The sequence below is a fragment of the Mastacembelus armatus genome, unplaced genomic scaffold, assembly GCF_900324485.2.
Source record: "Mastacembelus armatus unplaced genomic scaffold, fMasArm1.2, whole genome shotgun sequence".
Lineage (NCBI taxonomy): Eukaryota > Metazoa > Chordata > Actinopteri > Synbranchiformes > Mastacembelidae > Mastacembelus > Mastacembelus armatus.
Genome location: NW_022872883.1, coordinates 385,810 through 403,136, shown reverse-complemented (window position 1 = coordinate 403,136; position 17,327 = coordinate 385,810). Strand labels below are relative to the sequence as shown.

At 46.4% G+C, this 17,327-nt stretch overlaps 3 protein-coding genes and 1 non-coding gene across 11 annotated transcripts; 2 read left to right on the top strand and 2 right to left on the bottom strand.

Annotated features, from left to right (window-relative positions):
* The first annotated feature begins 42 nt into the window (after positions 1–42).
* On the top strand, positions 43–1,892 carry LOC113131271 (nuclear factor 7, ovary-like). Its single transcript, XM_026308353.2, has one exon. It carries the CDS (start codon positions 302–304, stop codon positions 1,709–1,711), a length of 1,410 nt encoding a protein of 469 aa, XP_026164138.1. The 5' UTR covers positions 43–301; the 3' UTR covers positions 1,712–1,892.
* Positions 1,893–6,093: 4,201 nt separating this feature from the next.
* LOC113131317 (U6 spliceosomal RNA) lies at positions 6,094–6,199 on the bottom strand. Its single transcript, XR_003295792.1, has one exon. It is a non-coding gene; the product is annotated as a U6 spliceosomal RNA (small nuclear RNA).
* A 470-nt stretch (positions 6,200–6,669) lies between these two features.
* heatr4 (HEAT repeat containing 4) lies at positions 6,670–16,810 on the top strand. 8 transcript variants are annotated; one of them, XM_026308351.1, is made up of 11 exons: positions 6,670–7,274; positions 7,893–7,991; positions 8,460–8,957; positions 9,181–9,276; positions 9,427–9,635; positions 9,881–9,985; positions 10,071–10,189; positions 10,545–10,713; positions 11,215–11,284; positions 11,722–11,911; positions 12,004–12,810. In XM_026308351.1, exons 3-11 carry the CDS (start codon positions 8,465–8,467, stop codon positions 12,104–12,106), a joined length of 1,554 nt encoding a protein of 517 aa, XP_026164136.1. In that variant the 5' UTR covers positions 6,670–7,274; positions 7,893–7,991; positions 8,460–8,464; the 3' UTR covers positions 12,107–12,810. The 8 variants fall into 8 exon arrangements, 5 of the variants coding, with proteins under 5 accessions (XP_026164136.1, XP_026164134.1, XP_026164132.1 ...); XR_003295782.1 differs by lacking the exons at positions 6,670–7,274; positions 7,893–7,991 and adding an exon at positions 8,057–8,334 and having other exon boundaries at positions 12,004–12,539; positions 12,623–12,810; XR_003295781.1 differs by lacking the exons at positions 6,670–7,274; positions 7,893–7,991 and adding an exon at positions 8,057–8,334 and having other exon boundaries at positions 12,004–12,571; positions 12,623–12,810.
* Positions 12,976–15,261, bottom strand: LOC113131272 (nuclear factor 7, ovary-like). The gene is made up of 2 exons (XM_026308354.2): positions 15,080–15,261; positions 12,976–14,972 (listed from the first exon to the last, which is right to left on the bottom strand). The coding sequence occupies exon 2, from the start codon at positions 14,953–14,955 to the stop codon at positions 13,564–13,566; it is 1,392 nt and encodes a 463-aa protein (XP_026164139.1). The 5' UTR covers positions 14,956–14,972; positions 15,080–15,261; the 3' UTR covers positions 12,976–13,563.
* Positions 16,811–17,327: the final 517 nt, after the last annotated feature.

The following is a 17,327-nucleotide window of genomic DNA, read 5'->3' as shown; positions in this document are numbered from 1 at the left end:
GAGACAAAGCAGGAAGCAGTCAGCTGTCGGTCTCTACAGAGACAGACTGAAAAGCAGACGATCAGACTGAGCTTCAAACCAAACTATCAGCTTCCTCTGAGTGAGTCCAGCTACAGGAGAGAAAAGTGGAAAGTCCAACTCTGCTGCTTCAACCTGCTGACGCTCCACACACTGAATGTGAGTTGGACAGAAACACCACTCAAAGTGAAAGGAGGTTTCAGTGGCCTGGTAGAGGGGGGAGGGGAACCAGGACTGACTGGACTTGGTGTCTGCTGTGTCTTCAGCTTCTCTCTGAGACTAAATGGCTTCCAGATCAGAGGAGGATCTCTGCTGTCCGGTCTGTCAGGAGGTCTTTAGAGACCCTGTTCTTCTGTCCTGTAGCCACAGCTTCTGTAAAGACTGTCTGAAGAGCTGGTGGAGAGAGAAACCAAACCACGAGTGTCCACTTTGTAAGAGAAGATCTTCAAGGGAAGAACCACCTTGTAACCTGGTGTTAAAGAATCTGTGTGAGTCCTTCTTACAGCAGAGAGACCAGAGAGCTCCAGAGGGTCTCTGCAGTCTGCACTCTGAGAGACTCAAACTCTTCTGTCTGGACCATCAGCAGCCAGTGTGTCTGGTCTGCAGAGATTCAGAAAAACACAGCGAGCACAGATTCAGACCCATCGATGAAGCTGCACCACAACACAAGAAGGAACTCCAGGAAAGTCTGGAGCCCTTAAAGAAGAAGTTACAGGTTTTTGAAGAAGTTCAAGTGAAGTTTGGTCAAACAGCAGAACACATGAAGGCCCAGGCCCGACACACAGAGAGGCAGATTAAGGAGCAGTTTAAGAAGCTTCACCAGTTTCTAGAAGAGGAAGAGGAGGCCAGGATGGCTGCACTGAGGGAGGAAGAGGAGCAGAAGAGTCAGATGATGAAGGAGAAGATGGAGGCTCTGAGCAGACAGATAGCAGCTCTGTCACACACAGTCAGAGCCACAGAGGAGGAGCTGAGAGCTGAAGACGTCTCATTCCTGCACAACTACAAGGCTGCAGTGGAAAGAGTCCAGCAGCGCCACCTGCTGGAGGATCCACAGCTGCCCTCAGGAGCTCTGATAGACCAGGCCAAACACCTGGGCAACCTGACCTTCAACATCTGGAACAACATGAAGCACATGGTCTCCTACACTCCTGTGGTCCTGGACCCAAACACTGCTGGTCTAAACCTCATCCTGTCTGAGGATCTGACCAGTGTGACACGAGGACAGGAACAGCAGCTTCCTGACAATCCAGAGAGGTTTGATAAATATTACTGCTCAGTCCTGGGCTCTGAGGGCTTTAACTCAGGGACTCACAGCTGGGATGTCGAGGTTGGAGACAGTGAATACTGGACACTGGGTGTGTTAGAGTCTGAGCAGAGGAAGGGAGCCATACAGTCTGGATTCTGGGGAATATGGTTCAGAGGAAGTAAATTCTTTGCATATTCACCATCAGGTCCATTCACTGTTCTCCCAGTGCAGAAGAAGGTCCAGAGGATCAGAGTGAATCTGGACTGGAACAGAGGAAAACTGTCCTTCTCTGATCCTGATACTGACACACACATACACACCTTCACACACACTTTCACTGACAGGATGTTTCCATACATTGAGAATGGGACCAAACCCCCAGCGAAGATATTACCAGTGAAGGTCAGTGTGACAGTGGAGCAGAGCCGTTATAGAGAAACAGGATGATTTGATTTCTAATATTGTTTGTTTCTCAAAGGGAAAAGTGGCAGAACTGAACCAGTGAACCTGCCCCGGTCCTCCTGCTGTCTCATTGTTCCAAAGCTCTTTAGTTTGGTTTTAGTTCTCGCTCTCACTGACTTTTTGCTCGTTGTTCCTGTCGGTTCATTTCCCCTTTGAGCGACACCGTTCCTGCTTTAGTTGTGAGGTAACGTCCTAAACCAGTCCAGGGTTGTGGGGTCACTGCAGTGTTTTTCCTGTGGAGCAGTCAGAGGTCCAGGGTGTTGTCGGGAACCGGCGTAGACCCATAGAGAACAGAACAGACGGCCGATGTTTGACGTCTGAACAGCTGAAGCCCAGTGTAGAAGAGATGCAGCAGGTTTAACAGGAGTCACAGGACAAACGGTGGAGGAGGAAGGACTTCTTCTTTGCTGCTTTCACAGGAAGTCGGAGCGTTAACCTGCTGCCAGCGACTCTTTAAACCTGATGATGTTCCTGTTTATTAGCTAATGCAGTTTGATGGACTGTTTCTCATTTATATTGTTTAAATCATGTATTTCTGTGTATATACAGTGTAGTATATATATTTTTTTTCTGTAAATGTTTATTCTGTTTGTTCAAAATGAACAAAAGTGCAGCACAAATATCATTAATTTGATTTTTAAACTTAAAAAATAGAAAAACACATGTAGGCCTGTAAGAACATTTTAATGTGACTTCAGACCCAGTCTGAAGCCGGGGGGGGGGGGGTTGCTGGTTTTTAGTTTCCAGTTAAAGAACATAGACTCAGTGTTTCTGGTTTAACACACGTTTGTTTAAGTGTCACAAGACATTTTCAAACCATTTCTCACTTTTCTGTCTTTCCTGCACATCCTGTCAACAGGAAACACTTCAAAATAAAACCTGCTCTGTGACAACCTGTTTCTGAAGCTGCTTCCTGCATGTAACAGCCAATAAACAGCTGCCATGTAATAAACATTAGTGCCATAAAGATGAACGTGTCCCACAGTCTGGACCCACAGGACTGTTATTTACCGCCCACTGTGTCATCAGAACCACTTTAACCAACAGCAGCAGGTATTTCATTGTGCTCAAAGTCCTACTTCCACACTTTGCTTTTTATTTTCATATCAAGCCGACTGGGTCCGACACAGGGGTTCCTAATAAACCGACTGGGTCCGACACAGGGGTTCCTAATAAACCGACTGGATCCGACTGACACAGATCAACTAAGACAAACCACAACTTACCGAAAATATCAAACGCCGGACTTTTCAGCTAAAATGTCTTTAAAACTCTAAAAACACTTCGGTGACAAACGTCGCCGTTAACTTTGGGTTTTAAGGATATAATGTAGCATTCCCAGCTGAACCAATGCACTTTACTCTCTGATAACTGATGTTTACAAAAGCTTTTATTCCAGGACACCATCGAAATCCACTTTGATTGTAAAACACCGTAAGAGCTGATTGAAGACAGAACAAAACATACACTAATTAGACATTTGCCAACTAAAAATACAAAACATGCATAAATCGTATTATCTATAATATGTATGCATATGTAATTCAATTATGTTAACAACCGACTGTTAACTACCTGCTTAGCGTTAGCCCATAACTTCAATTAACCATAAACGTAAATTGTTTCTAAGTCACTAAATAAGAATGTGAAAGCGATACCTTGTGCCCTTTATCAGCCAGGTGCTAGACAAACCTTTCTAACTTAAGTTATCCAAAATTTAACTTTCATATATTCAGTGTAGAGTACTTCCAATTTCGGCGCGACCGTGTTCACCTTCACCGGAATCGACGTTTTACTTCCTGTATCCTGGATTTCAAGATAAAGGCATGTGTGATCTAAAACGTACCCAAAAACCAACAAAAATAAAAGTCCACTTTAAATTTGTCCCACATTGAGTCTCTATCATGCCAACATATTTCAGTAAAGTGTTCTTCAGTAATATTTGGCTCCATTTAATAATAAAGTCCTTTCTTGAGAAATCTTTCGTGGAGTAGTCTTTGAAGCTACACCGCCCTCTACTGGAGGATGCGAAGATGCCAAGCCAATTCAATGAATGTGGGATTTAATGGTCATTTACATATAACATCCTAAATCTGTACATTACGGTTTCTACACAATATCCGAATTTAGACGTTTTAAAATGACAAGTTGAACATTTACATGTTACCGACTTCTCTCCGACACAAACTCCGACCAGAAAGTTGTAAGATCCACTTCTGAGAACAATCAGAACCAGACAAGTTCGGGTTCTCGGTCTGTGTTGTTGTTTTTCCAGGTACTCCAGCTCTCTATAGCTGCAGTACCTTCCCCGGCCGGGGAGGCGCTGTTTCCCCGTGTCACAGAAATTAGAACAAAATCTAAATTATTTTATTAAAAATGAGGAACGCTTCACGAATTTGCGTGTCATCCTTGCACCTCTCCTTAATTAACTGTCTGGGTTTTGTGTACGTGAAGAAATGCTGACAGATGTAGTGTGTCATTTACTCTCATTACAGGCCTCTTGGATCTACACTTGCGGCCTCCTCGGCCTCCTCCACCTCCTCCAGTCTCAGGCCCCTCAGCTTCTTCCTCTGCTGCGCAGGCGCACCCTCTTCCTGGACCACTGCCTGTGCCCAGATCCACTGCCTATAGGAGGAGGAAAGCTGCCGAAGCAGCTGCTGCAGGGCAGGGTCCACTGCCTGGGAGCAAGACCCGCAGTACCTCTGCAGCAAGTGTGGCCAGCCTAAAAGAGCAGACACCGGCCACACAAGAACTGGAGGGGTTTCGTCTTGTGCAGCTGTTGGTGGCAAGACAGTGGAGGAATGGAGAGCTCAGGTGAAGAGGAAAAACCCTAACGACCACTAGACTATTTATTTATTTACTTTTCACTTTATCCATTTAGTTATGGACAGACACCTCCTGAGGGAAATCTCTGGCTCTTTAACAGCGAAATGTTAGAAATATTCTGGCTGTTACGTAAATATGTTTTATATATGTTAATTATAGATATCTGATACATCTGTTTACATGTATGTTATACTTCATATAGTACAGACATGGTTGTTGTTATTATATGCATGTGCTTATTGTAAATACTTAAGGAAAAAAGTGTTAATCAATAAAAGGGTTTGGTTTCAATCAGCAATTGGAAGTTTTGTTTTTATCATTATAGTTGTTGCTTTTGACATTACAGGATTTGTTAGGAGGAATGTCAGTTGAGTAAACAGGAAACAATGTGGATTGTTCATTGGCAACACACTCACAGGGTTCAAAGGTCAAAAGTGTCAACACACTAAATAAGAAAAGCTACACATACTTACCAACAGCTATTAACATGAAATATCACAATTTGTCAGTTCATGTTGGAATTTATGGTAAAACTACTATTAATATTATTCTGTGGATGATTGAACCACATTGTGTGTCCAGGTGTCCAATTACTCCTGTTTTAGGTGAGGACGGACTGCTGGACAGAAGATGCTCCTTTTGCTGCAGCCGAGAACCGAACCGCTGACCTTCTGATCCACACGAGCAGAGCCCCCTTTCCTTTCCCCCCCGCCTCCCCGCGCAGAGAAGAATGGACGGCTCAATCGTCTCAATTGTCTCAATTGTCTCAATTTCGAGAATCAAACTTTTGGCGACCAATGGGAGAGCCGGATTGGTCTCAATATCTCTGCCGGCGATTCAGCTTCAGTTCGGTGACTGTTCTGAGCTACAGCGGCGCATCGTAAATACAGAGTTTATGAGTTTGTATGAAACTTAATTAAAAGTATTGTGGCATAGAATTTATAAGGTAAGATTTCAGACTGAAACGCTGAGATAACCAGGGTGGTTTGCAGCGTCATGTGTTCAGAGTGTAATGAATGGGCTCATAAGTTCCCTGCAGCCTGTGACGGACTGAAAATAAAAACCTTTGTGTGACAAACAAAAGCAGATCAACCATAATGTGTGTGTGTTTTGATGGTTTGAGCACCAATGGGCGTCACATTCAACTAAGACAAACCGCAACTTAACCGCAAATATTAAACTCCGGACTTTTCAGCTAAAATGTCTTTAAAACTCTAAAAACACTTCGGTGACTCGCTGAAACTGTTTCTAAACGTCGCCGTTAACTTTGGGTTTTAAGGATATAACATCCGAGTTTAGACGTTTTAAAATGACAAGTTGAACATTTACATGTTACCGACTTCTCTCCGACACGAACTCCGACCAGAAAGTTGTAAGATCCACTTCTGAGAACAATCAGAACCAGACAAGTTCGGGTTCTCGGTCTGTGTTGTTGTTTTTCCAGATACACCAGCTCTCTATAGCTGCAGTACCTTCCCCGGCCGGGGAGGCGCTGTTTCCCCGTGTCACAGAAATTAGAACAAAAACCAAATTGTTTTATTAAAAATGAGGAACGCTTCACGAATTTGCGTGTCATCCTTGCGCAGGGGCCATGCTAATCTTCTCTGTATCGTTCCAATTTTAGTATATGTGCTACCGAAGTAACACAACAGCACTATGGGCCTGTCTGGTATTTGTTGGGGTCCTCCCCAGAACAATGTAGGGTTAGGGTTTGGGCTCAGCCTGAGGTTGGGAGGAAATAAAAAGGCTTTAAAATGACTGTCTGAAACACCAGTTCACTGAAATCTGGGTGCTGTGTGTTGAGTTACATTCCCACTGAGACCTGGTCTGACCCGCTCCGACCCAGTCTAGGTCCCATCGGCCCTTTGTGCTTTCGCCAGGGCTGATGGGAAATCTATGCAATGAGCCTTTACGTCACTCAGACAGGATTGGTGAGCTGATGGCGGGAGAACAAAAGTCGCAGCTCCTCCTCCTGCATTCCTCCCTGAGGCCCTGCAACCCCCGCCCCTGGGGGAGGGGAGTGAGCACACACTGCAGCATGTGCTCACTTCCGTTGCACGGGGCCGGCGTCTGCTGCAGCAGGGAGCTCCTGAGGCTGGTTTCTGCTCTGAACCGGTTTCTGCTCTGAACCGGATGCAGCCTGGGAACACAAGGTGTTAACTCCCCGCACGTCTGGACCCTGTGGGCTCGAGGATCTGTCTCCTGATAAAGTCCTCCGGGTTCCACCACGACCGACCGATCAGCTCCGAAGCTGAGACAGGAGAGACCAAACACAAAACATCAGCCTGGAGACATCAGGGGCGACTTTAGACCCTGTTTAGGGCTCCTCTAGCACACCCAGGTGTGACCTCAGCCCCTCTAACAATGATAATACTCATTAGGCCAAATTCAGCTGCTGTGGTTCTCATGGTGGGACAATGAGAGCTGACCGAGCTGGGCCCCTGGCAGGAAACTGATGCACTTTAACATTTTAGTGTAAGTGCAGATAAAATACTAAACATCAATATATACTACTAAAAATACTAAACAGTTTTACAAAGTACTGCAAATATTCTCCTTCATGAACAAATGACAGGAGGCTCAGTTGTGTGTTTACAGCCGACAGACACTGCTGAGCTGCTGTGTTCACATAGTGGACAGTGAATCCAGGCACTGGGCAGTGACTGGGAATCTGTTGTTCCAGTGACGATAAACACTGAATCAAAGAAAAGAGCCAGTTCAGGTGAGGCCCAAGTGACACTACCTGTCTGCACCGGTCTTAGCGACCCAGAGTTCAGTTAGAATAATAACTCGGTATGGACCAACTCATGCTGCTTCTAGATCATAGATTCGCACAGAGAAGGAGACAGAGACCAGGCTTTAGTCACAGACGGACCCCAGGCAGCATAAGGCCCTGATAGATTCCACACTCTCCCTGGGCTGACCCCCTAAAAGCCTGATCCTGGTTTCTGCCTCTGCTGGGACAGTGTTTGTCACTGATGCTTGTCTCAGCTGTGGTTTATTCCAAGAGCTAAGGCCTCAGAGGTTCCTGCAGACAGAACTGAACCCTCTTCCTGCAGCAGGTGCAGTTTCTCCAACCAACCAGCAGGTGTCAGTGTGTGACCGCTGTGTGGCCCGGGGACCGTTTCCGGCCTGCAAACGTCATGACGTTGCTGCCTAAAATGAAATGAGCCAATCCATGGACTAGTTTAGTTTAATTAATAAAATAGCATCATTTCAGTGTTTTCACCGTGACAAGCGGTGATGATCTTTCTGTTACAACCTGGGAGAGTTAAAATAAAAAGCTCAGTGTTCGTCTCCCATGTCTGTCACATTGCACACGTGGTCTACACGTTTCTAGAACCGGGAGCAGAGTGAGACATCGGCTGCTTCAAACTATCTCTGGGGAGAATGCGGTTTGTTGTCGTGGCAACCTCATAACAGCTTTATCACCTGGCAGGTAAGTGTTTGTTTATTGTTGTACCTTCATGACCAACAGCATCAGAGAGTAAACAAAACCAGACAAACGCGGTTCAAAGGTCAGAGCTCTGTTGAAGACCAGAGGCAGAGGAGAAGAAGAAGAAAAGCTCGTTGGTTCTTAATTTAAACTTTATTTCAGGATGAGACAGATCATGTGACTTCCTGGAAATCATCGTTTTTCAAAGACGACGCGACAGCGGTCGGTGACTCTGGAGGTCTGGAATGAGCCAGACCTTAAAACGACCACAGGGATTCTGATCTGATGGTTCACATATGCAGGTGGACCAGATCTGATCTGAGACCAGCTGGTTTGGTCACATCAGGTCTGAGTCTGTGTAGAAACCAGAAGACAGATTTGAGCACTGTAGGGGGACAGGACTTCAGGACTGTGTCTCACCTGGAAGCTGTAAATCAGATGTTTTATTTGCTGTTTCTGCTCTTCCCGCAGGTGACATGGGTTCACCTAGACCCCCTAAGTCCTTGGGTCCAGCCTTCACCCTTGCACAGAGGTCCCAGCGTCTTTACCAGAGGTTTCTGACTGACGCTGCCACCAGCCTCACCTTCTCCTCAGACCTCTACGCTGGCAGGGTTTCCTACAGCCAGGCTGACTTCAGCCACTTATTCAGGCCGCCCGGAGTCCTGACACCAGCCACCAGCAGGAACACGGAGAGGAGACTCCATGGACTAGGTCCAAGGATGAAGGCCCGACAGGTTCTTCCAGAGTTACCAGCTCTACTGGAGTCACCAGCACCTGTGGATCACTCACCCCCCCACAGGACACCACTCCTGCCAGAGTCCTGCAGGAGGACCCGGGTGATGTGGGTCAGGCTGGTCAACAAGACACCTCTTAAGAACCAGATAATCTTAAATGGCTCAGAGAACCGCAGGGACCTGCAGAACTGTTCTTCCCCGGCCCTGGACAACACGACCACAGACCCTAACAACAGTGAGTCCGAGCTGATCTTAGCACCGACTGGACTGTTTGTTAGACAGAAATCCTTAAAAGGTTTTTCTAACATTGATTCAAAACTGAATGAGGGTTTGACCAAAACTGCACTTTTAGTCCGATTAGACCTTGAATCCTTATTGTTCTTGTCTCATTGGTTCTGTGCTGTTACAAGGGACGAAACAAACTCAAAGTTTAAAGTAAAGCAACATGTGGGTTTCAGAGAGAGAGACCACACAGAGCCTGAACAGAGCCCTGACTAACATCAAGGACCAGGACCAGGACTGTGTCCAGGACCTGACCAGACCACCACAGTCAGGTACACTGTAAAAGCTTGTATTCTTTGGTATCTGTAATAGTTGCAAGTTGTCAAGTCTTAAACGTGTATTAACTCACAGTAAAAGAAAGATGGAGCCACAGTGAGTCTGGACCAACCCGAGTCCTAAACTGTGACTCTGTTGTAAACCAGGTGCTCCGTGTTCTCCAGCTTCAGGTGCTGCACAGGTTCTGCTCCTGGATGGAGACGGCAGGAAGGTCATCCAGACCCTTTTAGCACAGCTCTTCCAGCACCAGGAGCGCCGAACCAAGGACCAGGACCGACCCTCTGATGTCTGGGACCAGCTCAGTAGCAGTGAGGACCAACCTGATGTCCAACTTGTCTCCCTCAGCAGCCAAACGGTCAGAGCCTTGTGCTGGGCTGGGTGCAGGATCTGGTCATCAATACTTCTTATCATATAGATACTATATCATATAGATACTTCTTATCTTTTATTACTGTGCAAAAAAGATCAAACTCAGATCAGAGGATGAACTTATTTAGGAAAATGTTGTGGACAGTTCTGGGGACAGTTCTGGGGACATGTAGTTTTCTTGCTGGCTTATAAAAGTGGATGAATGAACCCAGATGTGGTTTCCCTCCTCAGACTCTGGTGCGCTCCCTGTTGGCAGAGCAGCTGAACAGCTCCACAGACAGAACCAGACTGTTGGCCTGCACCACTCTGTCCAGGCTAAGAGGGCCCCTTAATAAGGTCAGGGGCCCCCTGTTGTTGTTGATGGTAAAGGGAAGTGCAGTGACTGTTTTCAGTTAACCTGTGGGACTGGTTTTCCTGACAGGATGTTGTTCACAAGCTGGTCCACCTGATGTGGAGCGACCCCAGTAAACCAGTCCGCCTCGCGGCTGCACAGGCGCTGCTGACGCTGGGGAAGGTGCAGGAGGTCCACAGGCAGTTAAGGTGCTGCACAGTAAGCAGCACTGCAGGGGGTGCTGGGAGATGTAGTTTGCAGGAACAGGTCTCGGAGCCGTGTTTAAGTCCAGGGAATGAATCTGTGGCTGATCTTTGATTTGTGTCTCATTTGTCTGTCGGACATGTGGACAGTTATTTTAGTATCGACTCATCTTCACCTTGTTTGTCCGATGATCCTGATGGTTTGTCTGAAAACAGGGCAGACTGAAATAAAATAACAAAATGAGTCCCAGGCTCAGGTCGTTCCACACAGGCTCAGACTGAGAACTGAGAACACGCTGCCCTGGTGATCTGGGCTGCAGCTGCAAACACACATGTATGCAAACTGTGTTGCTGTTTTCAGGCTGAAGCTGCAGGACAGACGGGCGGAGGCTCTGGAGCTCGTCGGAAGCCTGAAGTTAATGACGGAGACGCTGCTCCGGTCTCTGGTCTGCTGCTTCCAGGATGAAGTGACGTCTGTGAGGAAACAGGCCTGTGTGACGGCTGCAGCCCTGCTGCTGCAGGACGACACGGTGAGACACACCACACGTTTGAGGACAGTTCAGCCACAGCTGCTGGGCTTCATGAATACAGCACAAGATACCGCCCCACTGCGCTGTGGGTAATGTAGGCAGGAAGAGCAATGTGTGGAGGTTGATTTGGTTCTTTTTTCCATCCAAGCAGTTTCTAATAACAATAGGAAGCATTTTATTTGTGCAGCTCATTAAAGTCACACAAAGACGTGGATCTTTGGCTCCTTTAGCAACCGCAGGGCCAGATCTGTACACAGGCTCAGGCCGAAACAGCAGATTCCACCTGGTGCAGACCTGAGATCTGCTGCTGGAACATACAGCAACAGAAATGTGAGAAAACTGAGCCCAAAGTCAAAAATACATGATCATATGACAGAAGGGGCTCAGAGGCTGAGGTGATGCCTCCTGCTGAGTCTGAAGCTGCTTGTGTTTGTGTGGCGGTGACCAGGTTTTATTCACAGACACCAGGCGAGTTGTGTTTCTGCTTCTGTTTGGCTGCAGGTTGTGAGTCGTCTGCTGCAGCTGCTGGAGACCGACCCGGCGCCAGAGGTCCGACTGTCGGCCATCACAGGTCAGACCTCACACAGTCCACAGTCCACACAGCACTGTTCCCCTCCTCATCAGCCCCAAACTGTACAAAGCTTCACATAATAAAATGATTCAAATTGAGGTAAAACTGTACAGACTGACCAACAAGACAGAAAAACAGCTGCACAAATATGCAAAACCAAATATAGAAACCCAGGACGCCATTAACGTGGCCTGGAGGAGTCTCTGACCAGCTGGATTCCCCCACAACACCTCTAGTGGAAGGTGTCCAGGAGGCTCCTGATCCTGGACGACCAGTGATTCCGCTCCAGGCTCGGCTCTGAGTCCAGTCTGAGCCCTGTCTGAAGCTGAGCTGAAGCTTTGCCTTCAGGCCTTCACCCGACAGCCTGACTACTCAATCAGGGTTCAGCCTCAGTGTCACATACAGTCGACCTTTAGCCGATGAACTTGTCGTTGCAGCTGTGGGAGCGTTGGGTTTGTCATCGCCTGCTGTGCAGGAGGTGCTGCTGCGCTGTGTGGAGACTGAGGAGGATGCAGAGCTGCGTCTGGCTGCCTGCCGGCTGCTGCCCGACGTTGGCGTGCCTTTGGCCAAACTGCAGGACTTCCTGCTGCAGCGGCTCAACGTCGAGTCCAGCTGGCTGGTCTGCAGGTACGAGGCCACTACACCTGAGTCCATCTATGAACAGAAACATCAGGATGTTTCAGAAATCACTGAGATCTGGATGTTTTCTGTTCATGTAGGACCATAAAGGAGGTTCTGGGTCCATGTGAGTCCCAGCTGCAGGAGCAACGGTGCCACGCTCCGTCCATCAGCCTGCAGGGACAACACTTTCACTACTTTTAATGAGAGCACTTTGTTAGCAGCATGTTGCCAGAACCTCCTCAGAGCAGCAGCTTGTGTGGCCTCAGTGTTGAACTGGGAGAAACTGGACCAGCTGCTGCAGCTGTGACAGGCTGAAAGCACCAAATTCAGTTTCTGTCTGAAAAGGCCTCAATAAATGTCCTTTACAAACACCAGTCGGTTCTTTTACCTGGTCACTGAAAACTTCAGTTTCATTTACTGTGACAATAACAACAAACCTGTTCAATGAGTAGGTGAAATGGCTCCATCTCCTTTCTGCTGCTCAGCAGGAGTTACTGCTCCAACCTGCTGTGATAGAATAGTTGTATCTGTGGCAGGTGTGACGGGACACAGGTGTGATGCGACACCTGTGTGTGATGGGACACTGGTGTGATGGGACACAGGTGTGATGGGACACTGGTGTGATGGGACACAGGTGTGATGGGACACTGGTGTGATGGGACACAGGTCTAAGTGTATTTATGTCTGGTTTCTAAAACTGAGTCTGTGAACCTGCAGGAACTGTCAGACAAGGTGTTGCTGCTGGAGAAGTTGCAGGATGAAAGACTCCAGGGACGGAGCCTCCGGCCCAGGACTCAGTCACACATATGGTATTGATCACTGACTGATCAGTGCTGATCGATGGGGAACGCTTCCTGTTTACATCTGGCACACAAATAAAAGTTCAATAATTTCTGAATGTTTCAGTCCAAGTGTCAGCAGGTGCTTCATTATACCACAGTACAACGTATTTAATGCAGACTCTTTTTAATCAGGGACATAAGCATCAGCAGTACAAAGTGTCCAGACACACACTATGAACCAGACACTAGAAAATTAGATCATTGGCACTGATGCATCAGATTTTTACTGTTGTTGTTTTGTTTCTTCATGTCGGACTGAGAGTCTGAAGATCTTGTTTTTAATCTTTCTAGATTCACCTGATTGTTTCCTGGATTGTCTGTTTTGTGAGAAAAGGCCAAAGCAACAACCTGAAGTTGATCAGTGATCAATACATTCGTCAGATTATAAATCAGTTCAGCTTCAGCTGTACTTTAAAGTAATTCCTGCATATAAACCTACAATATTTCACTGTGAGAAGGCAAATATTAAAGTACTGATACTAATACTACAATGCACCACAGCAACTGAGTAAATGTACTTGGTTCATTTCTTCCTCTGCCTTTAGGAAACTACAAAAATGTCACCAAATAAAAAGGGATTTGGTGTCTGCACCAACAGGTAACAGGTTCTTCAACATCCCAAGATGTTTCAAACAACAACACCAAAATAAAGAATGTATCACAAATATCTTCACACACCACATAAAATAATGGAGTTACCTCAAAGATATATACCAAAAAATGCATTTAGCATTCACCAGTGGATATTATTAACTAGTGATTAGCATGATGCTAAGGCGACATCCCAGAGTCAGAAATAAAACATCCTGTTTCTCTCTAACGGCTCTGCTCCACTGTCACACTGACCTTCACTGGTAATATCTTCACTGGGGGATTGTTCCAATTGTCAATGTATGGAAACATCCTGTCAGTGAAAGTGTGTGTGAAGGTGTGTATGTGTGTGTTAGTATCAGGATCAGAGAACGACAGTTTTCCTCTGTTCCAGTCCAGATTCACTCTGATCCTCTGGACCTTCTTCTGCACTGGGAGATAAGTGACTGGAGCTGATGGTGAACATGTTCTGTATTTACCTAAAAAGAACGATATTCCCCATAATCCAGATCGTATGTCTCCCTTCCTCTGCTCAGACTCTAATACACCCAGTGTCCAGTGTTCACTGTCTCCAACCTCGACATCCCAGCTGTGAGTCCCTGAGTTAAAGCCCTCAGAGCCCAGGACTGAGCAGGGATAATCAACCCTCTCTGGATTGTCAGGAAGCTGCTGTTCCTGTCCTCGTGTCACACTGGTCAGATCCTCAGACAGGATGAGTCTTGGATGAGCAGTGTTTGGATCCAGGACCACAGGAGTGTAGGAGACCATGTGCTTCATGTTGTTCCAGATGTTGAAGGTCAGGTTGCCCAGGTGTTTGGCCTGGTCTATCAGAGCTCCTGAGGGCAGCTGTGGATCCTCCAGCAGGTGGCGCTGCTGGACTCTTTCCACTGCAGCCTTGTAGTTGTGCAGGAATGAGACGTCTTCAGCTCTCAGCTCCTCCTCTGTGGCTCTGACTGTGTGTGACAGAGCTGCTATCTGTCTGCTCAGAGCCTCCATCTTCTCCTTCATCATCTGACTCTTCTGCTCCTCTTCCTCCCTCAGTGCAGCCATCCTGGCCTCCTCTTCCTCTTCTAGAAACTGGTGAAGCTTCTTAAACTGCTCCTTAATCTGCCTCTCTGTGTGTCGGGCCTGGGCCTTCATGTGTTCTGCTGTTTGACCAAACTTCACTTGAACTTCTTCAAAAACCTGTAACTTCTTCTTTAAGGGCTCCAGACTTTCCTGGAGTTCCTTCTTGTGTTGTGGTGCAGCTTCATCGATGGGTCTGAATCTGTGCTCGCTGTGTTTTTCTGAATCTCTGCAGACCAGACACACTGGCTGCTGATGGTCCAGACAGAAGAGTTTAAGTTTCTCAGAGTGCAGACTGCAGAGACCCTCTGGAGCTCTCTGGTCTCTCTGCTGTAAGAAGGACTCACACAGATTCTTTAACACCAGACTAACAGGTGGTTCATTCTTTGAAGATCTTCTCTTACAAAGTGGACACTCGTGGGTTGGTTTCTCTCTCCACCAGCTCTTCAGACAGTCTTTACAGAAGCTGTGGCTACAGGACAGAACAACAGGGTCTCTAAAGACCTCCTGACAGACCGGACAGCAGAAGTCCTCCTCTGATCTGGAAGCCATTTAGTCTCAGAGTGAATCTGAAGACATAGCAGACACCAAGTCCAGTCAGTCCTGGCTCCCCTCCCCCCTCTACCAGGCCACTGAAACCTCCTTTCACTTTGAGTGGTGTTTCTGTCCAACTCACATTCAGTGTGTGGAGCGTCAGCAGGTTGAAGCAGCAGAGTTGGACTTTCCACTTTTCTCTCCTGTAGCTGGACTCACTCAGAGGAAGCTGTTAGTTTGGTCTGAAGCTCAGTCTGATCGTCTGCTTTTCAGTCTGTGTCTGTAGAGACCGACAGCTGACTGCTTCCTGCTTTGTCTCAGGTGAGACAGGTGAGGGGCGGAGCCTGAAATAGTGAGTGACAGTTTGCAGCAGGAAGTTGCAGCAGTTTCAGTTCAGATGCAGCTTTAGGTTGAACATAGTGGAGCAGTTCAACTGAACTAAGGAAAATAAAGTCACCACTTAATGAAATATTTAATCCCGTCTCTAGTGTGTGTGCTGTGAGTGTGACAGTTTACACATTTTCTCATAGATCCTGTTTTGTTCTGTTTAAAATAAAGAAGCGTAACTGGTGGACCCTTTTTGTCAGATTTGTTCATATCTGTTGTTTCATTAAATGCCAGAGGGATAAGAAACTCAGTTAGTGCGAAGCCTCGTTGTTGTTTCCTAAGTTAAAAACTGAATCACAGTCACTTCTGACCCTTTGGAGGTCACAGTGCGGCTTCAGCAGGTGTTTCCTGTCTAAGAAATATTACTATTATTCATGTGTTTTATACTTTGGTGCTTTAGTATCACCCTAATCTTTATTAATGTGTATGGGTTTAACACAAAATCTGATCATGAGAACTTCCATAGAGCCTTAGAAGACAGACTTGGTCACTGGCTGAACTCATTTCCTGATGCACTTTGGATCATAGGAGCTGGTTTTAATCTACTATATTATTAATATATGAAGCAGAGGACGGACGCCGTCTGGGACATCCCAATAATTTAAGCTCTACTTAAAGTGTTCGTGTGTTCTACGACCTAATAACAATCAGCTGAATATTACAAATGCATTTAAATCTCATTTAACGATGATTTAAAGTCACTCAGCCAGGAAGATAAATCGTTCTCTCCTTTTCCCTGCAGGAACCTTTTGAAGCTCTAAAGGGCTTAAAACCAGTAAGTCCCCAGTCCAATGATGGAATTACCTCTGATTCCTATAAACTTTTCCCAGACTTGCTCCTTTTCTCCTAAAAAAGATTTACGACATAGAGACAACCAGAGATCTCCCATCTCATCAAATCACGTAGACAAACTCACAGCTAAAGACCCAAAATCTGTGCTTTGTCATTTTCTTATGGCCTTAGGACAATGGAAGGGACTGATGACCATGGGGCAGTTTCTGAGACACATTAGGCTGTGGGTGGACAACCTGTGGGAGAGATGTGGTGCATCTCTGAAATCCTGATGGGCCTTACGGAGCAGGCTGGTCCTGGCCTGTACCACGTCCCCCAGGATAGTTTTACCAGTTCCTGGACTGAGGGATCACTGGCCTAAGTGGAAAACAAGGGGGCCATTGGGAAAAGTGATAGCCCAGGGGAGAGAGCTGTGGGCACACTCAGCCCAGACATGGTTCCTCGCCCAGACTAAGTGGTTCTGGCAGCACAACCTGTCTGACATGGGAAGGCATGATGGTGGAACAGCTGCTGAGCACAGAGGTCTGTGTGGAGCTCTTATCCTGGACACTGTTACAGACTCATGAGTGGTCACATAACCCAAGGACGGTGGTTGATGGATGGTCTGTTGAGGACTTTAAACTGTTTCAGGGCAGCAGCAGGAGAACAGATGTCCTCTCTGGAGCAACAATAAAACTGGACTGGACCAGTTTCTTACAGGTTGAATCTGACTTGTCCTGGGTCCACCTGCACCAAGCCCTTTGGCTGTACGACGACAGACGTGGTGCAGGACGTTCTGCAGGACTGTAGTGATCCCAAAGTAGGAAATGAATCCAGATGAATCTAAACACATTAAATTAGATCAGATAATAATTAGCAAAGCTCTGATGTGAAGCTAAAGTTCATTGATTGACCTGTTGAGTAGACTGGGATCAATAAAGACAAATATTATTTTATCATGATTCATCTTTTATTTACTGATGATATTTTTAATCCGTATCTGCAAAGTCAGTTAATTAGAAAGACTCAAAGTACAAATACTTCAAAATTACTGCAGACCACTGGTACATGCAAATAATGACTTTTTATTATTATTATTATTTAGTTAATGCCGAAAACACAAGCAGCTTCCACGAGGTTAGAAAAGTTTTTCACGGTGACAATTCTGATTATTTTTGTCGACAAAAGCTGCAGTTTAATAATTTAGCTCAGTTTGTCAGCGGAGTTCTGCT

Excerpts from the sequence above, each read along its gene's own strand:
- LOC113131271 (XM_026308353.2), top strand. The coding sequence starts at position 302 with ATGGCTTCCAGATCAGAGGAGGATCTCTGCTGTCCGGTCTGTCAGGAG.
- heatr4 (XM_026308347.1), top strand. The coding sequence starts at position 8,274 with ATGGTTCACATATGCAGGTGGACCAGATCTGATCTGAGACCAGCTGGT. Across the intron at positions 9,277-9,426 it reads GACCAGACCACCACAGTCAG|GTGCTCCGTGTTCTCCAGCT; the intron begins GTACACTGTAAA and ends GTTGTAAACCAG. Across the intron at positions 10,190-10,544 it reads GAGGTCCACAGGCAGTTAAG|GCTGAAGCTGCAGGACAGAC; the intron begins GTGCTGCACAGT and ends TGCTGTTTTCAG.
- LOC113131272 (XM_026308354.2), bottom strand. The coding sequence starts at position 14,955 with ATGGCTTCCAGATCAGAGGAGGACTTCTGCTGTCCGGTCTGTCAGGAG.